At 46.1% G+C, this 18,291-nt stretch overlaps 1 protein-coding gene across 1 annotated transcript in view; it reads right to left on the minus strand.

Moving 5' to 3' along the window:
* NIBAN2 (niban apoptosis regulator 2) overlaps window positions 1-7,698 on the minus strand; it is a 95,104-nt gene extending 87,406 nt beyond the window's left edge. Inside the window, exon 1 of the mRNA XM_060270145.1 lies at window positions 7,399-7,698. Coding sequence (XP_060126128.1) covers window positions 7,399-7,453 — 55 coding nt within the window. The 5' untranslated portion in view covers window positions 7,454-7,698. The remainder of the gene's footprint in view (window positions 1-7,398) is intronic.
* Window positions 7,699-18,291: the final 10,593 nt, after the last annotated feature.

The raw sequence follows: 18,291 nt of genomic DNA on the forward strand, positions 1-18,291 counted from the left end.
GACAGCCATCTTCAAATATTGTAAGGGCTGTCATATGGAGGAGGGAGCATGCTTGTTTTCTCCTGCTCTGGAGGGCAGGACTCAAACCAACGACCAAGTTGTAAGAAAGAAGATTCCGACTAAATATTTGGAAAAACTTTCCGACAGTAAGAGCTGTTCAGCAGTGGAACAGACTCCCTCAGGAGGTTGTGGACTCTCCTTTCTTAGAGGTTTTTAAGTGGAGGTTGGATGGTCACCTGTCATGGATGCTTTAGCTGAGATTCCTGCATTGCTGGGGGTTGGACTAGAAGACCCTTGGGGTCCCTTCCACCTCTTAAGATTCTATGATTCTATGCCATCTCTTGTCGTTTTGGTGCCTACTAAAGTCTTTTAAGTGGTAATCTTTCCCACTTGCATCTGTATTGGAATTGTTTTCAAGATGATTTTATTAAGTTATCACATTCATGTCTGCCGCTTTGAGAAGAAGGGCAGGATCTAAATTTAATTATTAGTTGTCCTGTGATGCTACCCAATGTCATTGTATTATTGTTGCCTTGCACTACAATGCAACAAACATGGGGCAAAAGTACAACACCCTGAAACATTCGTGGTATGAGAAATTACAGGAGTTCAGCTGGAAGCTGTAGAGTAGAAATGAATAATAAGTATGGGTGCCTCAAAGCTTTTGCAGGCACAAACAGTATTGAAAGCACAATTACATATAACTCCCCTGATACCATCACAGGCACAAATAGCTGTGAAAGCACAATGCAAAGGATGTCTGGAGATAACCCAACCAAGTTCACCAACACCAGCAAAGTTAGTCCTATGAGGTGTCTAGCTTCCACAGAAGTGAAGCCCAGCGTGATTCACAGTTCTGCAAGGGGGAAGGACTGAATAGCCAGCCGTTTCCCACTAAAAGGCCTAGTCATGTATTCCATTCAGTCACAAAGGAGCTTGAGTCATCATTGGGCAACATTTCGATACTTGGCTCAGCTGCAGCAGATCAGGTGCTCAGAAGATGAAATACTTAGTGAAGAGGACTGCTCCTGCCACAGGTGGCCTAGACTTCAGAGCCATGCAGATAATTGCTTTAAACACGCTCAGAGACATGTCAACCAGCACTTCAGAAACATGAAGTTTCCAAGGGGTGGTGGAAACAAGCAGATTTCTGGTCAGAAATTCCTAGGCACTCCGGAGTCATTTGCGGAAGGCGCAACAACTTAGCAGTAGAGCACCTGCTTTCCCTGCAAAAGGTATTGGGTTCAATCCCTGACACCTCCGGGTAGGGCTAGGAGCGCCCCTTGTCTGAAATCATGGAGAGCCAGTGAGTATGGACAACACTGAGATAGATGGAGCAATGGTCTGACTCAGTATAGGGAAGCTTCCCATTGTTGGAGAAGGGCTGTGGCTCAGTTGCAGAGCCCCTGCTTTGTATGCAGAAGGTCCCAAGTTCAATCCTGGCATCTCCACTTAAAAAAGTATTAGGTGGCAGACGATGGAGAAAACCTCTGATACCCTGGAAAGCACCTGCTGGTCAGAACCGCCAGCACAGACAGCACTAGGTTAAACCATGGGTCACCAAAATGGTGCTGTCCAGATGTTGTTGTTTGTGATTCCCATCAGCCCTGACCATTGGCCATGCTGGCTGGGCTGGCTGGAATTGTAGTCCAACAAACTCTGGAAGACACCACAACAGCAGCGTCCTTAGTTTGGATGGACACAGAATTTGACTGGATAGAATGCTAATAATATAATATAATATAATATAATATAATATAATATAATATAATATAATATAATATAATAGCAGTTCGAAAGCACGTCAAAATGCAAGTAGATAAATAGGAACCGCTACAGCGGGAAGGTAAACGGTGTTTCCTTGTGCTGCTCTGGTTCGCCAGAAGTGGTTTTGTCATGCTGGCCACATGACCTGGAAGCTATATGCCGGCTCCCTCGGCCAATAATGCGAGATGAGCGCGCAACCCGAGTCGGTCACGACTGGACCTAATGGTCAGGGGTCCCTTTATGGCTATTATAAGTCTAAACCACAGAGCCTAGGGCTTGCTGATCGGTGGTTCAAATCCCTGCAATGGGGTGAGCTCCCGTTGTTCAGTCCCAGCTCCTGCCAACCTAGCAGTTTGAAAGCAAGTCAAAGTGCAAGTAGATAAATAGGTACTTCTCCAGCGGGAAGGTAAGAGCCTGTTGGATCAGGCCAATAATTCATGCAGGGCAGCATTTTGTTCCCAGCAACTGGTATTATTATTTATTGGAAGTATCAGTACAATAAACAGCCATGAGCATGTGTGGAAGATCATAGAATCATAGAATCGTAGAGTTGGAAGAGACCACAAGGGCCATCCAGTCCAACCCCCTGCCGAGCAGGAAACACCATCAAAGCATTCTTGACATACCGGTATGCCTGTCAAGCCTCTGCTTAAAGACTTCCAAAGAAGGAGACTTCACCACACTCCTTGGTAGCAAATTCCACTGCCGAACAGCTCTTATTGTCAGGAAGTTCTTCCTAATGTTGAGGTGGAATCTTCTTTCTTGTAGTTTGAATCCATTGCTCTGTGTCCGCTTCTCTGGAGCAGCAGAAAACAACCTTTCTCCCTCCTCCATATGACATCCTTTCATATATTTGAACATGGCTATCATATCACCCCTTAACCTTCTATTCTCCAGGCTAAACATACCCAGCTCCCTAAGCCGTTCCTCATAAGGCATCGTTTCCAGGCCTTTGACCATTTTGGTTGCCCTCTTCTGGACACGTTCCAACTTGTCAGTATCCTCCTTGAACTGTGGTGCCCAGAACTGGACACAGTACTCCAGGTGAGGTCTGACCAGAGCAGAATACAGTGGTACTATGGCATAGGGAACCAAGGAGCCTTAAAGGGCCTGATCTGTGTTCAAATCACAATGTGCGCCTGCCTACACACCATCGGTTTAAATCACATTTAAAGCACATGACCTTCCTCAAAGAATCTTGGGAACTGTAGCGTGGTTGAGGGTTCTGGGAAATGTAGCCCTTGGGGTGAACTCCAGTTCCCAGGATTCTTTTGGCGAAGTCATCTGGTTTAAATGTGCGGTGTGTACACAGCTGGATGGGTGGGGGGCTGGAAACAATAGTACTCCCTTATCTTCCCTTATCTTCCAGCTACAATTTTCACAGTACTATTGGGCGGGGGGAGCATGACTGGTTGGACTGTGTTTATGAATCTCACTTCTTTTAGAACCAAGTTAGATTATGACGTTACTCGTGAAATTAGCAATGAGATGCATTCAGGAGGGTGGGGCAAGCAGGCAAATAGCAGCTATGGAGATTCAAACTATCTCCTCCCTCGTGTTACAGTTTGCATCAGGGATAGAAATCCTAGCCCTGAAATAAATAAATGCAAGAAGATTCTTTTCTCTCAAAAGTATCACTACTATTTAGTGTAGAGCAATTATAAACATTCCACTTGTCTGCTTTGCTATGTCCCCAGTAAAAATGTTTTTAATAATAATAATAATAAAGACTGTGACTTGGATTAGGTACGTAGAAAAGATAGCAAGAATGAATTGGCTATAATTGAGAGAAGGAGTCAGTTTGTGTGTGGAAATGTTGTTATAGGTTTCCATTAAGGACGATGCACAACTCTAAAAGCTGAAAGTGAAGCTTAGAAAGGCAATAGGTCAAAACGGAGAATTTGCAGGCTTGGGAGATGCAGGCTGCCGGCTTGTCAGTTACTGGGGCAGGGACCGGGGGGGGGGGTGAGTCAGGAGAGAGAGTGTGCCTCGACTGATGCCTGACCTCTCTCTCCTCTTCACCCTTTATTAGGGAACCACCAAGCCTCTGTAGGCAGCAATTAGCAGAGCCTCCCACCCAGTTTTCCCAGACTATAATCAGGCCCTTTGCTTCCAAGGGCAAAAGAGCAATTGTCACGAAGTCTGACTGCAACACAGTCTGCTCCCAAAGGCAGTAGCAGGAGGGAAAGCAGGCGGGAAATTGCCTTCCCAACAAGGAGCCATACATCCTGTTACCCTATGACTTGTGGGAGGAGGGAGGGAGAGGGGGAGAGAGTGCTTTTGCCAACAGCCCTACAGGCCAGACTATGAAAAGTAAATTTAAACTGGCAATGCTGTGTGCCAAGAGAGTCTAGACCAAGAAGGCACAATCCAGGACTTCCGCAATGTTTAACAGGCCACTCTCTATCTCTATCCCTACCTTGCAGGGTTGCTGGGAGGATATTTTTGGGGTGGGGAGGGAGACCACATCCCATGTATGCCTTCCACAGTTTCTTGGGGGGAGATTTGGGAATAAGAAGCCAAACCAGTAAATTCCAGAAAAGAAAGCATTACTTATTGATCCCTACGCATCAGATGAAGAGAAACCCCCACCAGCACGCCTACAGGCTGAGTCCACTGAGAACTATGCCTATTCCTTACTCCTCAAATGGAAATAATTTGCCTTAAAAGAAATGGCAGATGGGTAAAGACATGTGGGGAAGGTCCTCTGCAGATGCTCAGGGAATCATCGCTCATCACTTTATCTGTCTCCAGAGCTCAGTCGTAATAATTCAGGCAAGGTCCCCCAACTAATCCTAGTCCAAGATTAAGCCTGAACACGTGATCTAGTCCTCGAAGGATTATTACATATTTATTTCACCAACCCCTGAGCATTATGGAAGGTAGGTTGCAAGGGGCAGGCAAGTGAGAAAGACTAAAGTGCCAGCTGCATAGTCTTGGGTACCCAAGATTTTTCATGGAGACTTATAATTGAAGCCACTCTGGGAATTTTTATGGTTTTGAAGTGTGCATAAGAAATGATTCAAATAAAATTGAAAATAGGGGGCTTCGAGCAGCAGTCCTAAGCATCTTGTAAGCAAACTGTCTCAGGGGTTTCTAGCACTTTATTCACATAGTTTCTTGAGTTTATCACCACTTTCTGCTCCATGTGCACACAAGCAGCAAAGGCACACCTTTCTGCTGTGCACCGTTCCTCAGTCCTGCCACTCCCTAATTTTACAATCACAGCACCAAAATACACATTTTACTCCCCATTCCCCCACAAGAACACATTAAAAACAAAAGATTGTGTCCCTTTGCACCATTATGAGGCAGAAATCCACCAGGTGGCACCTTGCCCATCACTTGACCTTCAATACATTGGGAGAAAAGCTCATCCGGTTCAATTTCAGCCTGCTATGCCATTTGCCTGTTTCTCTGAAAATAAGACACCGTCTTATATTTATTTTTCCTCAAAAAACAACAACACTATGGGTTATTTTCAGGGGATGTCTTATTTCCCCCCCTCCTCCTGCTGCTGTGGCCGGCATTGCTGCTGCGTCTTTCACTATGTCTTATTTTCGGGGTATGGCTTATATTCCTTGAATGCTTAAAAATCCTGCTATGGCTTATTTTATGAATACGTCTTAAAATAGGGGAAACGGGGTAGTTTAGAGCTGCTTCATCCCTCCAAAAAGCCCTTACTTAAGAAAATTGGGGGGGGGGGAGTGTCACATTAAGTAACACCTTTCTCTCTTCCTGCTCAGGTTCCCTCTTCAAAAACCACCTTTTCCAGAACAATTATCCCCATAATCCTCATTCCCAAAGTGCAAAGTATGTGTGATGGCATTCCTGCCTGGGGGAAAGGGGAGACATAGTTGGCAGTGGATCTTGAGTTGGAGCTCTTAGGTCTGAACTGAATTTCAGGGCTGCCATGAGGTTAATATACATGTGCAGTCAAATATCATATAATTTACTATTCTTTCCTTGGAGGAAAGAATAGGATATCATCACCACCATCCTTTTACTACCATCCTGATTTAATAGGCATATTCATACTTTTTCCCACTATCGACTGTAGGCTCCTTGGGACACAGACCTATTTGGTTTTCTCACAAATCTCTGTATAAGTACTTGTAACATCACCGTATAAATATTCTCAAGTAAAGAAGTAAGTTGGTCTTTAGGAGCTGAGTGCCAGCTTCTTCCTTGACTGAGGAAAGGAAGGACAATTCGCCCTCTATAGGTTCCTCGGCAAAAAAAAAAAACCCCAAACCATCCTCCTTAAACTCTCCCCTTCATCAGATTAGGTAAACCAAACAAGCCTTTGCACAGACTTGCTTCTTAAAAAGAGGCGGGGAAGGGAGACTGAGAGATTGAAGCAAAGGACTTGCAACGTGGAGAAGGGGGGAAAATGGGGGGGGGAATCAGACTCCGATACTACGAAGCTTCACAAAAATTCAGCCAGGAGTTTCCCCACTTCTTACGTCCCACGGATTTCTAACACACACACACACACACACACACACACACACACACACAGAGAGAGAGACTCCAAAAACATCTCCCTTAATGTCACCTTATATCGAACCAGAACAGTGTGCAATATTCAGTGCACTAATACAATCATTTGCATAGGTAGGTAGCACGCCCTCCTGCAAAAAGCCATTTAAAATAATACCAAGATCAACTCGTCCCCCACAACCCCTCCCCCGCCGAAACCTTTTTTTCCCAGCTAGACGGTTAACACCTCCCCCAAAAAAATCTCAAGTGAAATTCACATTACAGTATATCATACTTTGCAGTAGCCAGAATAGTGTGAAATACTCAGTTAACCAACCTTACTATTATTTCCATGGGGAAGCAGTCTCTCCTGCATAAAAAACAAAATCAGCCCCCACCACGCCTAAAAATGCATTGGGGAGGGGGGCTACTCGAAGTTGTATCCAACCAAGTTCTCCTCGGAATAGACGCAGTGAAATAAATGAACCTATGTTAGCCATGCCCACCAATTTCAAGGGGTCTACTCCGAGTAAGGGGAGCATCAGTGACAACCCTCAAACTGTGTTGCGTCCAAAGTTAGTCGCGGTCAGAACAGACCCGCTGAAATAAAGACACGACTAATTAAGACACATTCACTTCAACGGGGGTCTACTCTGAGCAGCAGTGCCTGGCAAATTGAATAAAATGGGGGGGGCAGGTAAGCCCAACCCCGCATAATCGATCACATGACGCTGTGCACACACACAATTTGAATAGCAATGCCCATCAACTTGAGGGGGGGGGGCTCATATATTTTATCAGGGAAGTCAAAGACCCCTCGGCCCCTAGGAGTTGGCTCCTATGAATCTGAGGAGAACTCAGCTGGAGCTGATCCTTCGTTTTGGGGTTTTTAATTCCCCCTCCCCATCGCCAAGCTTCACGGCGGTCGTATCCAACGCTAGCCTTACTCTGAGTGAATCCAGTGAAAAACGAGAGGCACGGTTCCCTTAGTCGTGCCAATATGTCTACTCGGAAGAGGGCTAGCAATGGATGCGGCAACAAAGTAATATTAATAATGATAATAATAATAAGCAATTCAGACTTCCTGGGGTTGTTGTTTTTGCAGCCAACATGCTCGGCCGGCCAGCACCGAGAACCAAAACGCCTCACCTGTGATGAACTGCCGCCTGCTGTCGTCCAGGTGTGCCGAGATCACGTCCCCCATGGTGGAGAAGGAGAGCTCGAGACGCAAGGAGAGGACGAAGAGGATAAGGAAGAAGCAGCGGCTGGAGAAAAGCCAAGCCCCAGCTAAAGGCGTAGAGGAGAGGAAAACGAAGACGTGCCCCGCCAGGAAACCCACTCCATGAGCAAGCGAGGAATAGGCGGACGCGGTTTGGTCCCAGCTGGCCTTGCCTCGCGCACAACTCGCCTACAACTCCCAGGCTCTCCCTTCCCCGGGACACTCCTTTTGCCTTCAACGCCGCCCCCTTTCTTCTCCGCCTCCTGCTTATTATTTCTTGCGCTCCCTTGCAGACAGGCAGGCGACGAGAGAAGAAAGAATTGTACGTGCGTACGTGTAAGAGGTGTGGTTGTTTTGATTTCTCTTTTTTGTTTACTAAAAATAAATAAAATTTAAAACTGTTTCCGATGTGCCACTCCTATTATTATTATTTAACTTTTGTTTAAAAACTTTCTGCACTGTGCCACTATTTAATTGTGCCACTATTTAGCATTCACTATTTTAATTTTATTTTAGACCGATTTCCGCTGTGCCACTATTAATACAGTAAGAACTGCAACTTACATAGGGTTACATTCTGGGGATAGTACACAAAGCCAAAATTGCATACAGTCAAAGCTCATCGGGAGCAATGGCGAGTGGGATTACGAAAGACTCCCCCCCCCTTTAATTTTTTTAACAACTTTTTTTTTGCCAAGCACATAAAGCTGAATGTGCACAAGTTAAATGTGTGTAGGCTGCAGGCTCACTGTATTAGCAATAAAATTTGATTTTAAAACTACCTGCACCCTGCCACTATTTAGTATTATTAATATTTAATTTTTATTTACATAATTAGTTCGTCTCACTGCATGATCCTTTTAGAGGTTGCTTAAGACTGGGGAGCCGTTGCCAGTCAGTGTTGGCAGTATTGAGCTGGATAGACCAAAGTTATGGCCAGTAAGGCAAACTTCCTATGTCCCTTATAAGGAAAGGTTATCATGCTTGGGGCTTTTTAGTTTAGAGAAAAAGGAGCGTAAGATGGGGCATGATGGGGTTGTATAATAAAATTATGCACAGTGCAGAGAAAGTTGATAGGGAGACGTTTTTCTGCTGTGTAACACTAGAACTTGTGGACATCCAGTGAAACTGAACATTAGAAGATTGAGGACAGACGAAAGACGGCATTTCTTTTCACAGTGGTTAATCAACCTTGGAACTCACTCCCACAAGAGGCAGCCATTGCCATCAACTTGGACAGCTTTAAAAGAGCATGTTCACTCAGAAGAAAGTTTCTTTGAGGGCAGTGGCATTTACTTCCAGGTAAGCTTGCCTACCTGATCCTAGGCATGTGTATTTGTAATTATGTCCCCCTGAGATTGATGGGACTCTCTCCCAAGTAAGCACACATAGGATTGTTGCTTAACAGAAGCACATCCCACTTAGTTGAATGTGACTAACTCTGGAAAGCATGCCCAGAATTGCAGCCTCAAGGCTGTAGCCCAGGCATCCCCAAACTGTGGCCCTCCAGATGTTTTGGCCTACAATTCCTATGATCCCTAGCTAACAGGACCAGTGGTTGGGGAAGATGGGAATTGTAGTCCAAAACATCTGGAGGGCCGAAGTTCGGGGATGCCTGCTGTAGCCAATGTTAGCCCTACTCAGAGTAGACCCAATGGAATTGGTGGGTCTGTTGATTTCAGTAGAACTTGGCTGGATACCACCTGTGCTTTTTCTACAGCAAACATCCAGATATGTAACCCGGCAAAAGATTGGGTTGGGGTGGGTTGCGCTCCTGCATACATTTCCTTGGAAGTGAGTCCTATTGGATTCCATGGCACATAACATCTAAACAGCCACTTGCAGGATAGGCCTTTTAGGGTAAAATCCCATTCTCATTTGCCTATGAGGAAGTGAGCACAGAGGGCCTTGCTTCCCAGTAAACATGCAGAGGCTTAGGCTGGCACAGAATTAAGATTAGTCTTGTTTGACAATGTGCTGGCTTATACCACAATAAATCTGTCAGTCTTTAAGATGCCACCGTCTCTGTGTTGGGTTTACAGCAATCTGGACATGTCAATAAAAAATTCAAAAGGAGCTATATCAACACTGGTGGCATGTGATTTGCAATGTGACAATGTTGGTTTCTTTCCTTCCTTCTCATTATTGCAGACTTCAGTTTAGTTCTCTAGATTTCCACATTAGTTTGTGATTGTAAAAAGGTATTTTTTTAAAAAAAAAAGGTCCTGCAAATTCATCAATATTTTAAGATGAATTTTTTTCTAATACACACATTTTTGTAAGCAATTCTGCCTAGTATTTTTTTTGCAAAACAATTTCCCCTTATAGGATACATTTTTGTATGTCCTTTTCACCAATACAGTACATGCACTTCTATGTAGGCTTCACACAAATATGCGGGTGGCAGGTGTTGTACACATGACTTGACTGGAGAATAGCATTACAAAAATTCAGAGAAGTTCAACTGTTAAAGCATATTCATCATTTGATCTGAATATTGTATTGGAAAGCGTGAACTGTGGAAGGTCACATTTCATTGTACACTGTATCAGATGCAGAAGTGGATCTACTATGAAACTATTGAAGCTTATGCCTCAGGGCCCCAATAATAACGGTGCTGGACCCTAATCCTGGAGGGACCCCAGAACCACATTTCTTCAACATTTTGGGTCTAGTAGACCCAGTTTGAGTTGCACGACTCAAATCCTTGATTTTGTTGTTGTATATATTTCAACAATCCCAAAGTCTGAGAGTCAGTATCACAGATGTTGTAAAAGGTTGTTGCAAACAAACCTGTTGAAGAAGATAACAGTGGTTACCTAGCCCTTGTTGCTGATTGTGAAGGGGCCCCCATACCAGTTCAAGCTTCAGGGCCCCCAAAATGTAGGTCTTCAGACTTCTCCCCCATCCCAAATGCCAGTACATTGCTTGATGGTGTGTAGACTGTGCTCCTAGGAAGGAATTGAAGTGTATCGTGCACATAATCTTGGCAACACAACACTAAGTAGGGCACAGAATGGTTACCCTTTGTAATTTGATGGTACCGGGTATTTCAAGTACCACCAGACTTGTTGCTCCCCCCCCTGTAAGTAATTTCACCTAGGAAGTCCTCTGTAATTATCCCTATGTGGAGATTCTAGAATGGTGGGGATAGCATTGAGAAATGATGGCTAACCTCTAGCCTACTGGGTGTTCACAGCCATGGCAAATGTAATCTTGATTAAAAGATTGTGATTCTGCTAATTGACCCTATGTACATTTCACCAGACGTGAGTCCCATCGGTTAAAGCGTTTCACAAACAATCAGAAGAAGAGGAGCTCTGCAGAATCTGGCCAATGGCCCACCTAATCAAACATGCTGTTCTCATGGAGAACAGTTGCCTGCAGTTTCTGGGTCTATTAAAGCTTCAATGGGGAATTCAAGAAACTGATGAGGACAGGAGGCTAGAGCTAAGTGAAGTTTGGTGAATTGGGCGCAAAAGCCTCAGAGGGACCTCAGAGTCTTGAACCTTCCCCTTGACCAACAAAGGCAGAGTTATGTAAATATGATAACACAATATATACACATTGACTTGATTTGTCTAATGTATACAGGTCACAGAAATTGGGATAATATAAACCTTGTTGACAGTAACAGGATATAACCCTTTCCTCCTCCTCCTCCTCCTCCTCCTCCTCCTCCTCCTCCTCCTCCTCCCTTCAGCAGGGTTTTCAGGGTGATTCAGAACACGGAAAACTGCCGTATACTGAGTCAGACCCATTGTTCTAGCTAGCTCAGTACAGTATTGCTTGCACTGACTGGCAGCTGCTCTCCAGAGTTTCAGGCAGGATTTCAGCCCCACCTGAAGATGCTGGGGATCGAACCTTGGACCTCCTGCATGTCAGGTATTTGCTCTACCACTGAGTGATGGGCAGGGGTGGCCCATTCCATTTCAGTGCCTTAGGTGAAATGGGAAGATGCTGCCCCACTGTTGCCATAGCCTCACTTACTGGGGTTGTGTGGTGGTTTCTGGCTTCTAGCAAGATCTCACAGGGCTCTTGTGAGATTTCACCAGAAGCTGCCACTATTGCTACTTCTCCGTGCTTCTCAGGCAGTGGTGGGGTGCCTATAGCATTGCCAGAGAAGTGAAAAGAAGTATTGTAGCTGCAACTTCCGGCAATATCTTGCTGGAACCTGGAACCTGCTTCAAATTGCCTTGTTAAAAGCCTGCTCCTCGCTGTACCAACAGTGTTTTCATAGAATCTTAGAATAATATAAATATGGAGTTGGAAGGGACCTTATAGGTCATCTAGTACAACTACCTGCAACAAGGGAATCACAGCTAAAGAATCATTGACAGGTGGCCATCCAACATTTGTTTAGAAACCTTCAATGACTCAGAGTCGACCGCCTTCCAGTGGTGTCTGTTTTGCCCGATATATTTGTTTGCTTAAGTGAGCCTTGACGGCTGGTGGCTATTAGCTTTGGACATACTCCAAATGCTTGAGTATAGGTGGCTGGAATGTAGTCAGCAATGGGGACAAATAATCAATTTGTGAGCACTTAGGAAAAAATGCAGTGATTACTAAGACCCAGCATAGGTTTCTAAAAAAACAAGTAATGCCAGACAAATCTCTATTTTTTCCTTCTTTTTTTAGAGCCACAAGCTTAGTGGATCAGGGAAATGCTATGGATGTAGTATATCTTTATTTCATTAAGACTTTTGACAAAGCCCTCATGATATTCTTGCAGAAAAGCTGATAAAATGTTGGCTGGTAAAATTTTGGATGGTAAAACTTAGGTGGATTTATAGCTGGTTCACTGACCAGAAGGGTGCTCACTAATGATTCCTTGTCATCCTAGAAAAATGTTACAAATAGGGTGCTATAGGCTTCTGTCTAGGGTCCAGAGTTGTTCAACATCTTTATAAATGACTTGGATGAAGGTATTGAGGGGATGCACATCAAATTTGCAGGGGACACCAAACTGGGGAGGGGTAGCTAATACTGTAGAAGACAGATTCAGGATTCAATATGACCTGAACAGATGTGAGAACTGGGCCAAAACTAACAAAATGAGTTTAAATAGGAATAAATGTCAGGTTCTGAGATAAGACGGGGGACACCTGGATTGCCAGTAGTACATGTGAAAAGGATCTACAAGTCTTAGTAGATCACAAGCTCAGCAAGAGTCAGCAGTGTGATGCAGCAGCCCAAACAGCTAAAGTTATTCTAGGCTGCATTAACAGAAGTATAGTGTTCAGATCAAGGGAAGTAATGTTGTTGTTTAGTCGTTTAGTCGTGTCCGACTCTTCGTGACCCCATGGACCATAGCACGCCAGGCACTCCTGTCTTGCACTGCCTCCCGCAGTTTGGTCAAACTCATGTTCGTAGCTTCGAGAACACTGTCCAACCATCTCGTCCTCTGTCGTCCCCTTCTCCTAGTGCCCTCCATCTTTCCCAACATCAGGGAAGTAATAGTACCACTCTATTCCCCCTTGGTCAGACCACATCTGGAGTACTATGCATAGTTCTGTGCATCTCAATTTATGAAAGATATCGACAGGCTGGAAGAATGCATGCAGAGGAGGGCAACCAAGATGATCAAGGGTATGTTTAGCCTGGAAAAGAGCAGACTGAGAGAAGATATGATAGCCATCTTTCAATATCTAAAGGGCTGTCGCATAGGAGACAGAGTAAACTTGTTTTCTCCTGCTCTGGAGAATGGCTTAAAGTTACGGGAAAGGAGATTCTGACTAAATATCAGGAAGAACTTTCTGACAGTAAGTGATGTTCAACATTGGAACAGTCTCCCTCAGGAAGTTATAGATTCTCCTCCTTTGGGGTTTTTTAAGCCAAGTTTGGGTGGCCATCTACCATGGATGCTTTAGCTGAGATTCCTGCATCGTAGGCGGGTGGACTAGGGTCCCTTTTGAATCTCTACATCTCTATGGTTCTATCATATATCTTTCCTTGCAACTTAAGTACAGTGTTACCTCTGGTTGCGAACGGGATCCAGAGGCCAGTTCGCAACATGAGGCCAGTTCACAACATGAAAAGGCCGCACCCTGAAGCGCCGCGTTTGCGCAGGTGCATGACATAATTCGGCGCTTCTGTGCACATGCAAAGCGCGATTTAGCGCTTCTGCACATGCGCACTCACTGAACCTGGAAGTAACCCATTCTGGGACTTCCGGGTTCGGTGTGTCCGTATCAGGAAAAAAACGCATCTTGAAGTGGACGTAACACGAGGTACAGGATTACTGGCAGGGGAGGTAGGTACTATGTTGCTTTAACGACTAGTGTTGTCTGACTGGATACTTTCCTGACCCCTCCCTTCCCACTCAACCTGTAAGTTTATAAATAAAAATGTGTTCCCAAAGCACCATAAAGTTCTTCATTTCTCACAAGTAAAAGGATTGTGTCACAGTGCCCCAGGAATTCCCTTCCCCATTTGTAGAAGCCAGGAGGTTGGAACAATATGCCATCAAATACTGTCTTTTGGAGTCAGCATTTATTTACAGATCCTCATTTGTCTGAGGTGGGCGGGAAATGTTCTTGCATTTGAGAAGTAAAGGCCATCTTACAAATGGCAAAATCTCCCCAGTGGAACAATTCTATATCCCCCCCCCCAAAGCACCTCCCCATTACTTCCCGGCACCCAGTCTCTGTAGAACTCCTACAGCTGCAATTTTCTTGTTGCTGAGTGTTTCAGGAATAAGCTTTGCTCCAAGTTAATGGGCATCTGCTTAGCATGCAGAAAGTCCCCTTCTCCACAGGCCACACCCATCACTGGCCTGGCTTCACACTATCCTTGTTTCTGCTAGATTGGCAAGCACCCTTGAACTCTCATTGTGGCTCTTGCTTGCCTGGATGGAAGATAGAGAGGTGTTTGTAGGAGCTTGCCTATTGTAGAAGGATTGACTTTCACATCCATTGCTACACTCACTTTTGCCACTTTCCCAGCCTTCCATGGATATGTGGACCTTGGAATGTTGCTCAGAAGGGAGTGTGGTCCTCTGGGTGGAAAAGGCCCCTGCCTCTCCTACTATCGCCACTGTGTACGGCAGCTGCTTCTTGGAACCAAATCTCCCCACCCTGCACTTCTGCCTTTGCCGCAGCCATGATTGCAAGAGTTCCCTTGCCCAAGTCGTTCTCATAAACCCAGTTGTGCAGGCTTCCTCCTGCCCTAATCTCCAGGTGTGTCCTGCAGAGACAGGATCCAGAAACAGGGGAAGATGTGGGAACTTCAACCTAAGCAACGAAGTGGGGAGGAATGACTTGGGGGTGGGGGGGGAGGTGGATAGTTATTGGCCTATGGCCTGTGCTCTCCCTCCCTCCCTCTCCCTCTTTGCATAAACACACCTCTTCCAGCACCTACTTTGCAAAAGGAACATGGCTGAGGCGTCTCTTGTCTGAGCCCTCCTCCTGTTGGCCTAGTGGGTAGGTGCCAAATGAATGCAGAAGTGGAAAAACTGAATCGAGGTGTTTGCTTTACAGGAAAAAAATGGGGGGGGGCAATGCTCTCGCGTGCTGGCTTCTCTCTTTCCTCCCACCCCAAAGCCATTTCTTAAAGATTCCCATTTAAATTGGGCACCAGAGCGTAGGCTGAGCAGACCTGTGCAAATAGAGGTACATAGTTTGAGACTTCCTGGCCAGTTTTGAAACTGAAAATGAGTTGAACAGAAATCCTGAGCAAATCTACCAGGACACACTCCGCCCTTCTCTGGTAGACACACAGCCCGGTCTGTAAACCTGGCCAAGCACCCGTCCTAAAGACTGGGATTTCTCTCTTTCCCCAAACCATAAAGGTTTACAGAGAACAGTCAGGGAGGTGTATCTGGTGCAAATAATCAGCAGCATTGCTTAGACTCTGGAACCTGCCAGGTGTCCTTTTTATTGTGCAACTGTGATTATTTGTGCTTGATTTATTGATCTCTGTTGGTTTATTTTTGTTCTATCTCACCTTTTTCTCCAAGGAGCTCAAAGAAGTATACACAGTTCTCCTCCCCCCCCCATGAAATCCCAACAACCATGCATGGTAGGAAGTGCTGAGAGAGGAGTGGCTGGCCCATGGTTACCCAATGAACTTCATGACTGAGTGGGGATTAAAACCCTGGTCTCCAAGGTCCTGGTCCTGGTCCAATACTCTGGCCAATACGGCATGCTGGCTTCAGGACAGTTCTAGGCAATCCCACTTTCAACAGCTTGCACCTGCAAACATTTCAGTGTTGGGCAGTGATGGCGAACCTATGACATGCGTGCCAGCACTGACACGCATAGCCATTTTCGGTGACACGCGGCCGCATGCCGGGACCTCACTTCCGGCCGGCAGCGGAATGCCACAGGCGACACATCTCTGGGGGCCTTGTGGACTTCTGGTGAGGCAAGATGGCGGCCGGCACAGAGCCGCAGAGCTCCTGAAAGTGACCAGGGCTGCAGGAGCTGCCGGACTGGCTCCTGAGTCACAGAAACCGCCACCGCCCGGACACTGGGGGCCACCAGTGCAACAACCGGGGAGCTGCTGGACCCCATCCCCACCCCGAGAACCTGACGGATGGCCTTGAAGCACTCTGGAGGCCGGAGGAGGAAAAAGGAAGCCCCAGCCCCGCTGCTGCTGCCGCCGCAGAAAGGAGGGAGAAAAGAAGAAAAAACAAGACAAAGGAGAACAGGGGTCTGCTCACTCCATTGCTGTCCCCGTCACCCCTGCCTCAAGGGAGAGGAGGGGGCCCTTGGAGGAGGGAGATGAACCCTGACCTCGCTGCTGCCACCGCCGCCACCTCGCCGCCATCCCGGGAAGAGAGAAGAGACACCCAAGTAAGCTGAAACCCCTTCCCTGTTGCCCCGCCGCCACGCAAGCATAGCCGAGTGAGGGGAGAGGTGGGCTGAAGAGGGCCACAAGGAGGCACAGGCCCAACCTGAGCCCACCTCCCCAGTGGCAGACTTGTTGGAGGAAGGCCTGAGCCCAGAGTCCCACTGGGAAAGACCTCTGGGTTTTGCCTTATTTTCCCCCCCTTTTAAATATTTTTTTTTTAAAACTTTAATAATTTTTCCCTCCCCTTTTTCCTTTTTTTTAAAAAGGGGAAACAATTATACATTTTTGTTATTTAAACTATAAACATAGTGAAAGTGTGGGTTTTTTCTCGAAGTGGCACACCACCCGAGTTATGCTTGGTTTTTTGAATTTTGACACACCAAGCTCAAAAGGTTGCCCATCACTGGTGTTGGGCATTCTGCATTGTTTCCAGTCTGTGCATGTCCCGTCGCTTCATGTTGAAATCCTTCACATTTCATACCACACATTACTTTGGGGCATTCCCCCCACTTTTAAGAACATAAGAAGAGCCAGCTGGATTAGGCCAATGCCCCATCTAGTCCAGCATCCTGTTCTTCACCCAGTAGTCAGCCAGATGTCTATAGGAAGCCTGGGCAGGAACAAAACTTGCGATTCCCAAAAGCTGGTATTCAGTGGCACAACGCCTCTGACAGTGGAGTGAGAACATGGCCATTGTGGCCAGTGGTCATTGATATTCCTGCCCTCTGTGGATTTGTCTCATCCTCTTTTTACAGTCATCTAAATTGGTGGCCACCACTACCTTCTGTGGAACAGAGTTCCATAGTTCAACTATATTCTGGGTGAAGGATTCTCTTTAATCTGTCCTGAATTTTACAGCATTCAGCTTTGTTGGATTCATTTCTCAGAAGAGTGGAAGAGCGCCCCACCCAGCTGGAATAATGTGGCAAGCATCTTTGTGGAAGCATCTCAGAACAACTAATAAAGCAGAATGCTGTGGGGACGGCCCACCACTAAGACACTATCACTGCATCAGAGGCATGTAGAACACACCTGCAGGAAAAAAAACCCCCCACCCATATGCAGGGGCCCTTTTTGGATCTTAGGAGACTGTAATACTCACCTCAAATAAGAAGTGATCTGGAAGACCGCCCTCCCCCTTTCCCCACCTGACATTTCAGTCTATGCCAGAGAAGATTCCTGAACCTGCATTCAATCTTTTCCAGGTTCCCAGACTTCTTTTGTCCCAGTTCACTGACCAAGCTAAAGGTGCCACTGCCAAGTGACAGGGGGGAGAGAAGGGAAGGAGAAAGGTGTCCTGCCTCTCCTCTCCAAGTTGTGGCTCTCCAGATGTTCTTGGACTTCCAACTCCCATCAGCCTGAGCCAGGATGGCCTACGTCCAGTTGGTAGAGTCTTAATCTCAGAGTTGTGAGTTCAGGGGGTTGGACTAGGTGACCATCATGGTCACTTCCAACTTCACAATTCTGTGATAACATAGTGAGGCCTACAGACTCCCCATCCCTGTTCTAGATGGGGGGGGGGGTTTGCAGATAAAGCAGTCTGCCTCCCTTACACCCCCCACCACCTTTGATGTGGACTGAGATTGTAGCCGAGGAGGAGAGAAACTGCAAAAACCATTCCTGGGTATGATCTTCAAGACTTTGTAAAAGCAGTGTTTTCCCCTGCCTGAGCTGCCTAGGTGAGAGAGCAAGATTCTGCAGCCTGCAGTGTGCTCGTAGTATGCACAAGGTATCCTATTTCCTCTGTTTTACCACTGCTTTCCTTGGCAAACACAGCAGGGAAACATTCTCAGAGACTCTGCCAGCCCTTGGCTGGGAGGCGCCCTCCTCCTGTTGAAACATGCTTCCCAGCCACTTCCGGATTGAAAAGACACGTTATAATCTGTGTAACTGTTACTGGAGGGGTTGCTGTGCTCTTTGTTTGTGTCCTGGGCTAGGGGAAGTGGTGTTGTGAGGCTACAGTTAAGAAGCACCCCTTGGGGAGTCTAGGCAAGGTTTTGGTTAGAAGGTGTGTAGACTGACTGCTAGAC

This window comes from Zootoca vivipara, chromosome Z, assembly GCF_963506605.1.
Source record: "Zootoca vivipara chromosome Z, rZooViv1.1, whole genome shotgun sequence".
In the NCBI taxonomy this organism is placed as follows: Eukaryota; Metazoa; Chordata; class Lepidosauria; order Squamata; family Lacertidae; genus Zootoca; species Zootoca vivipara.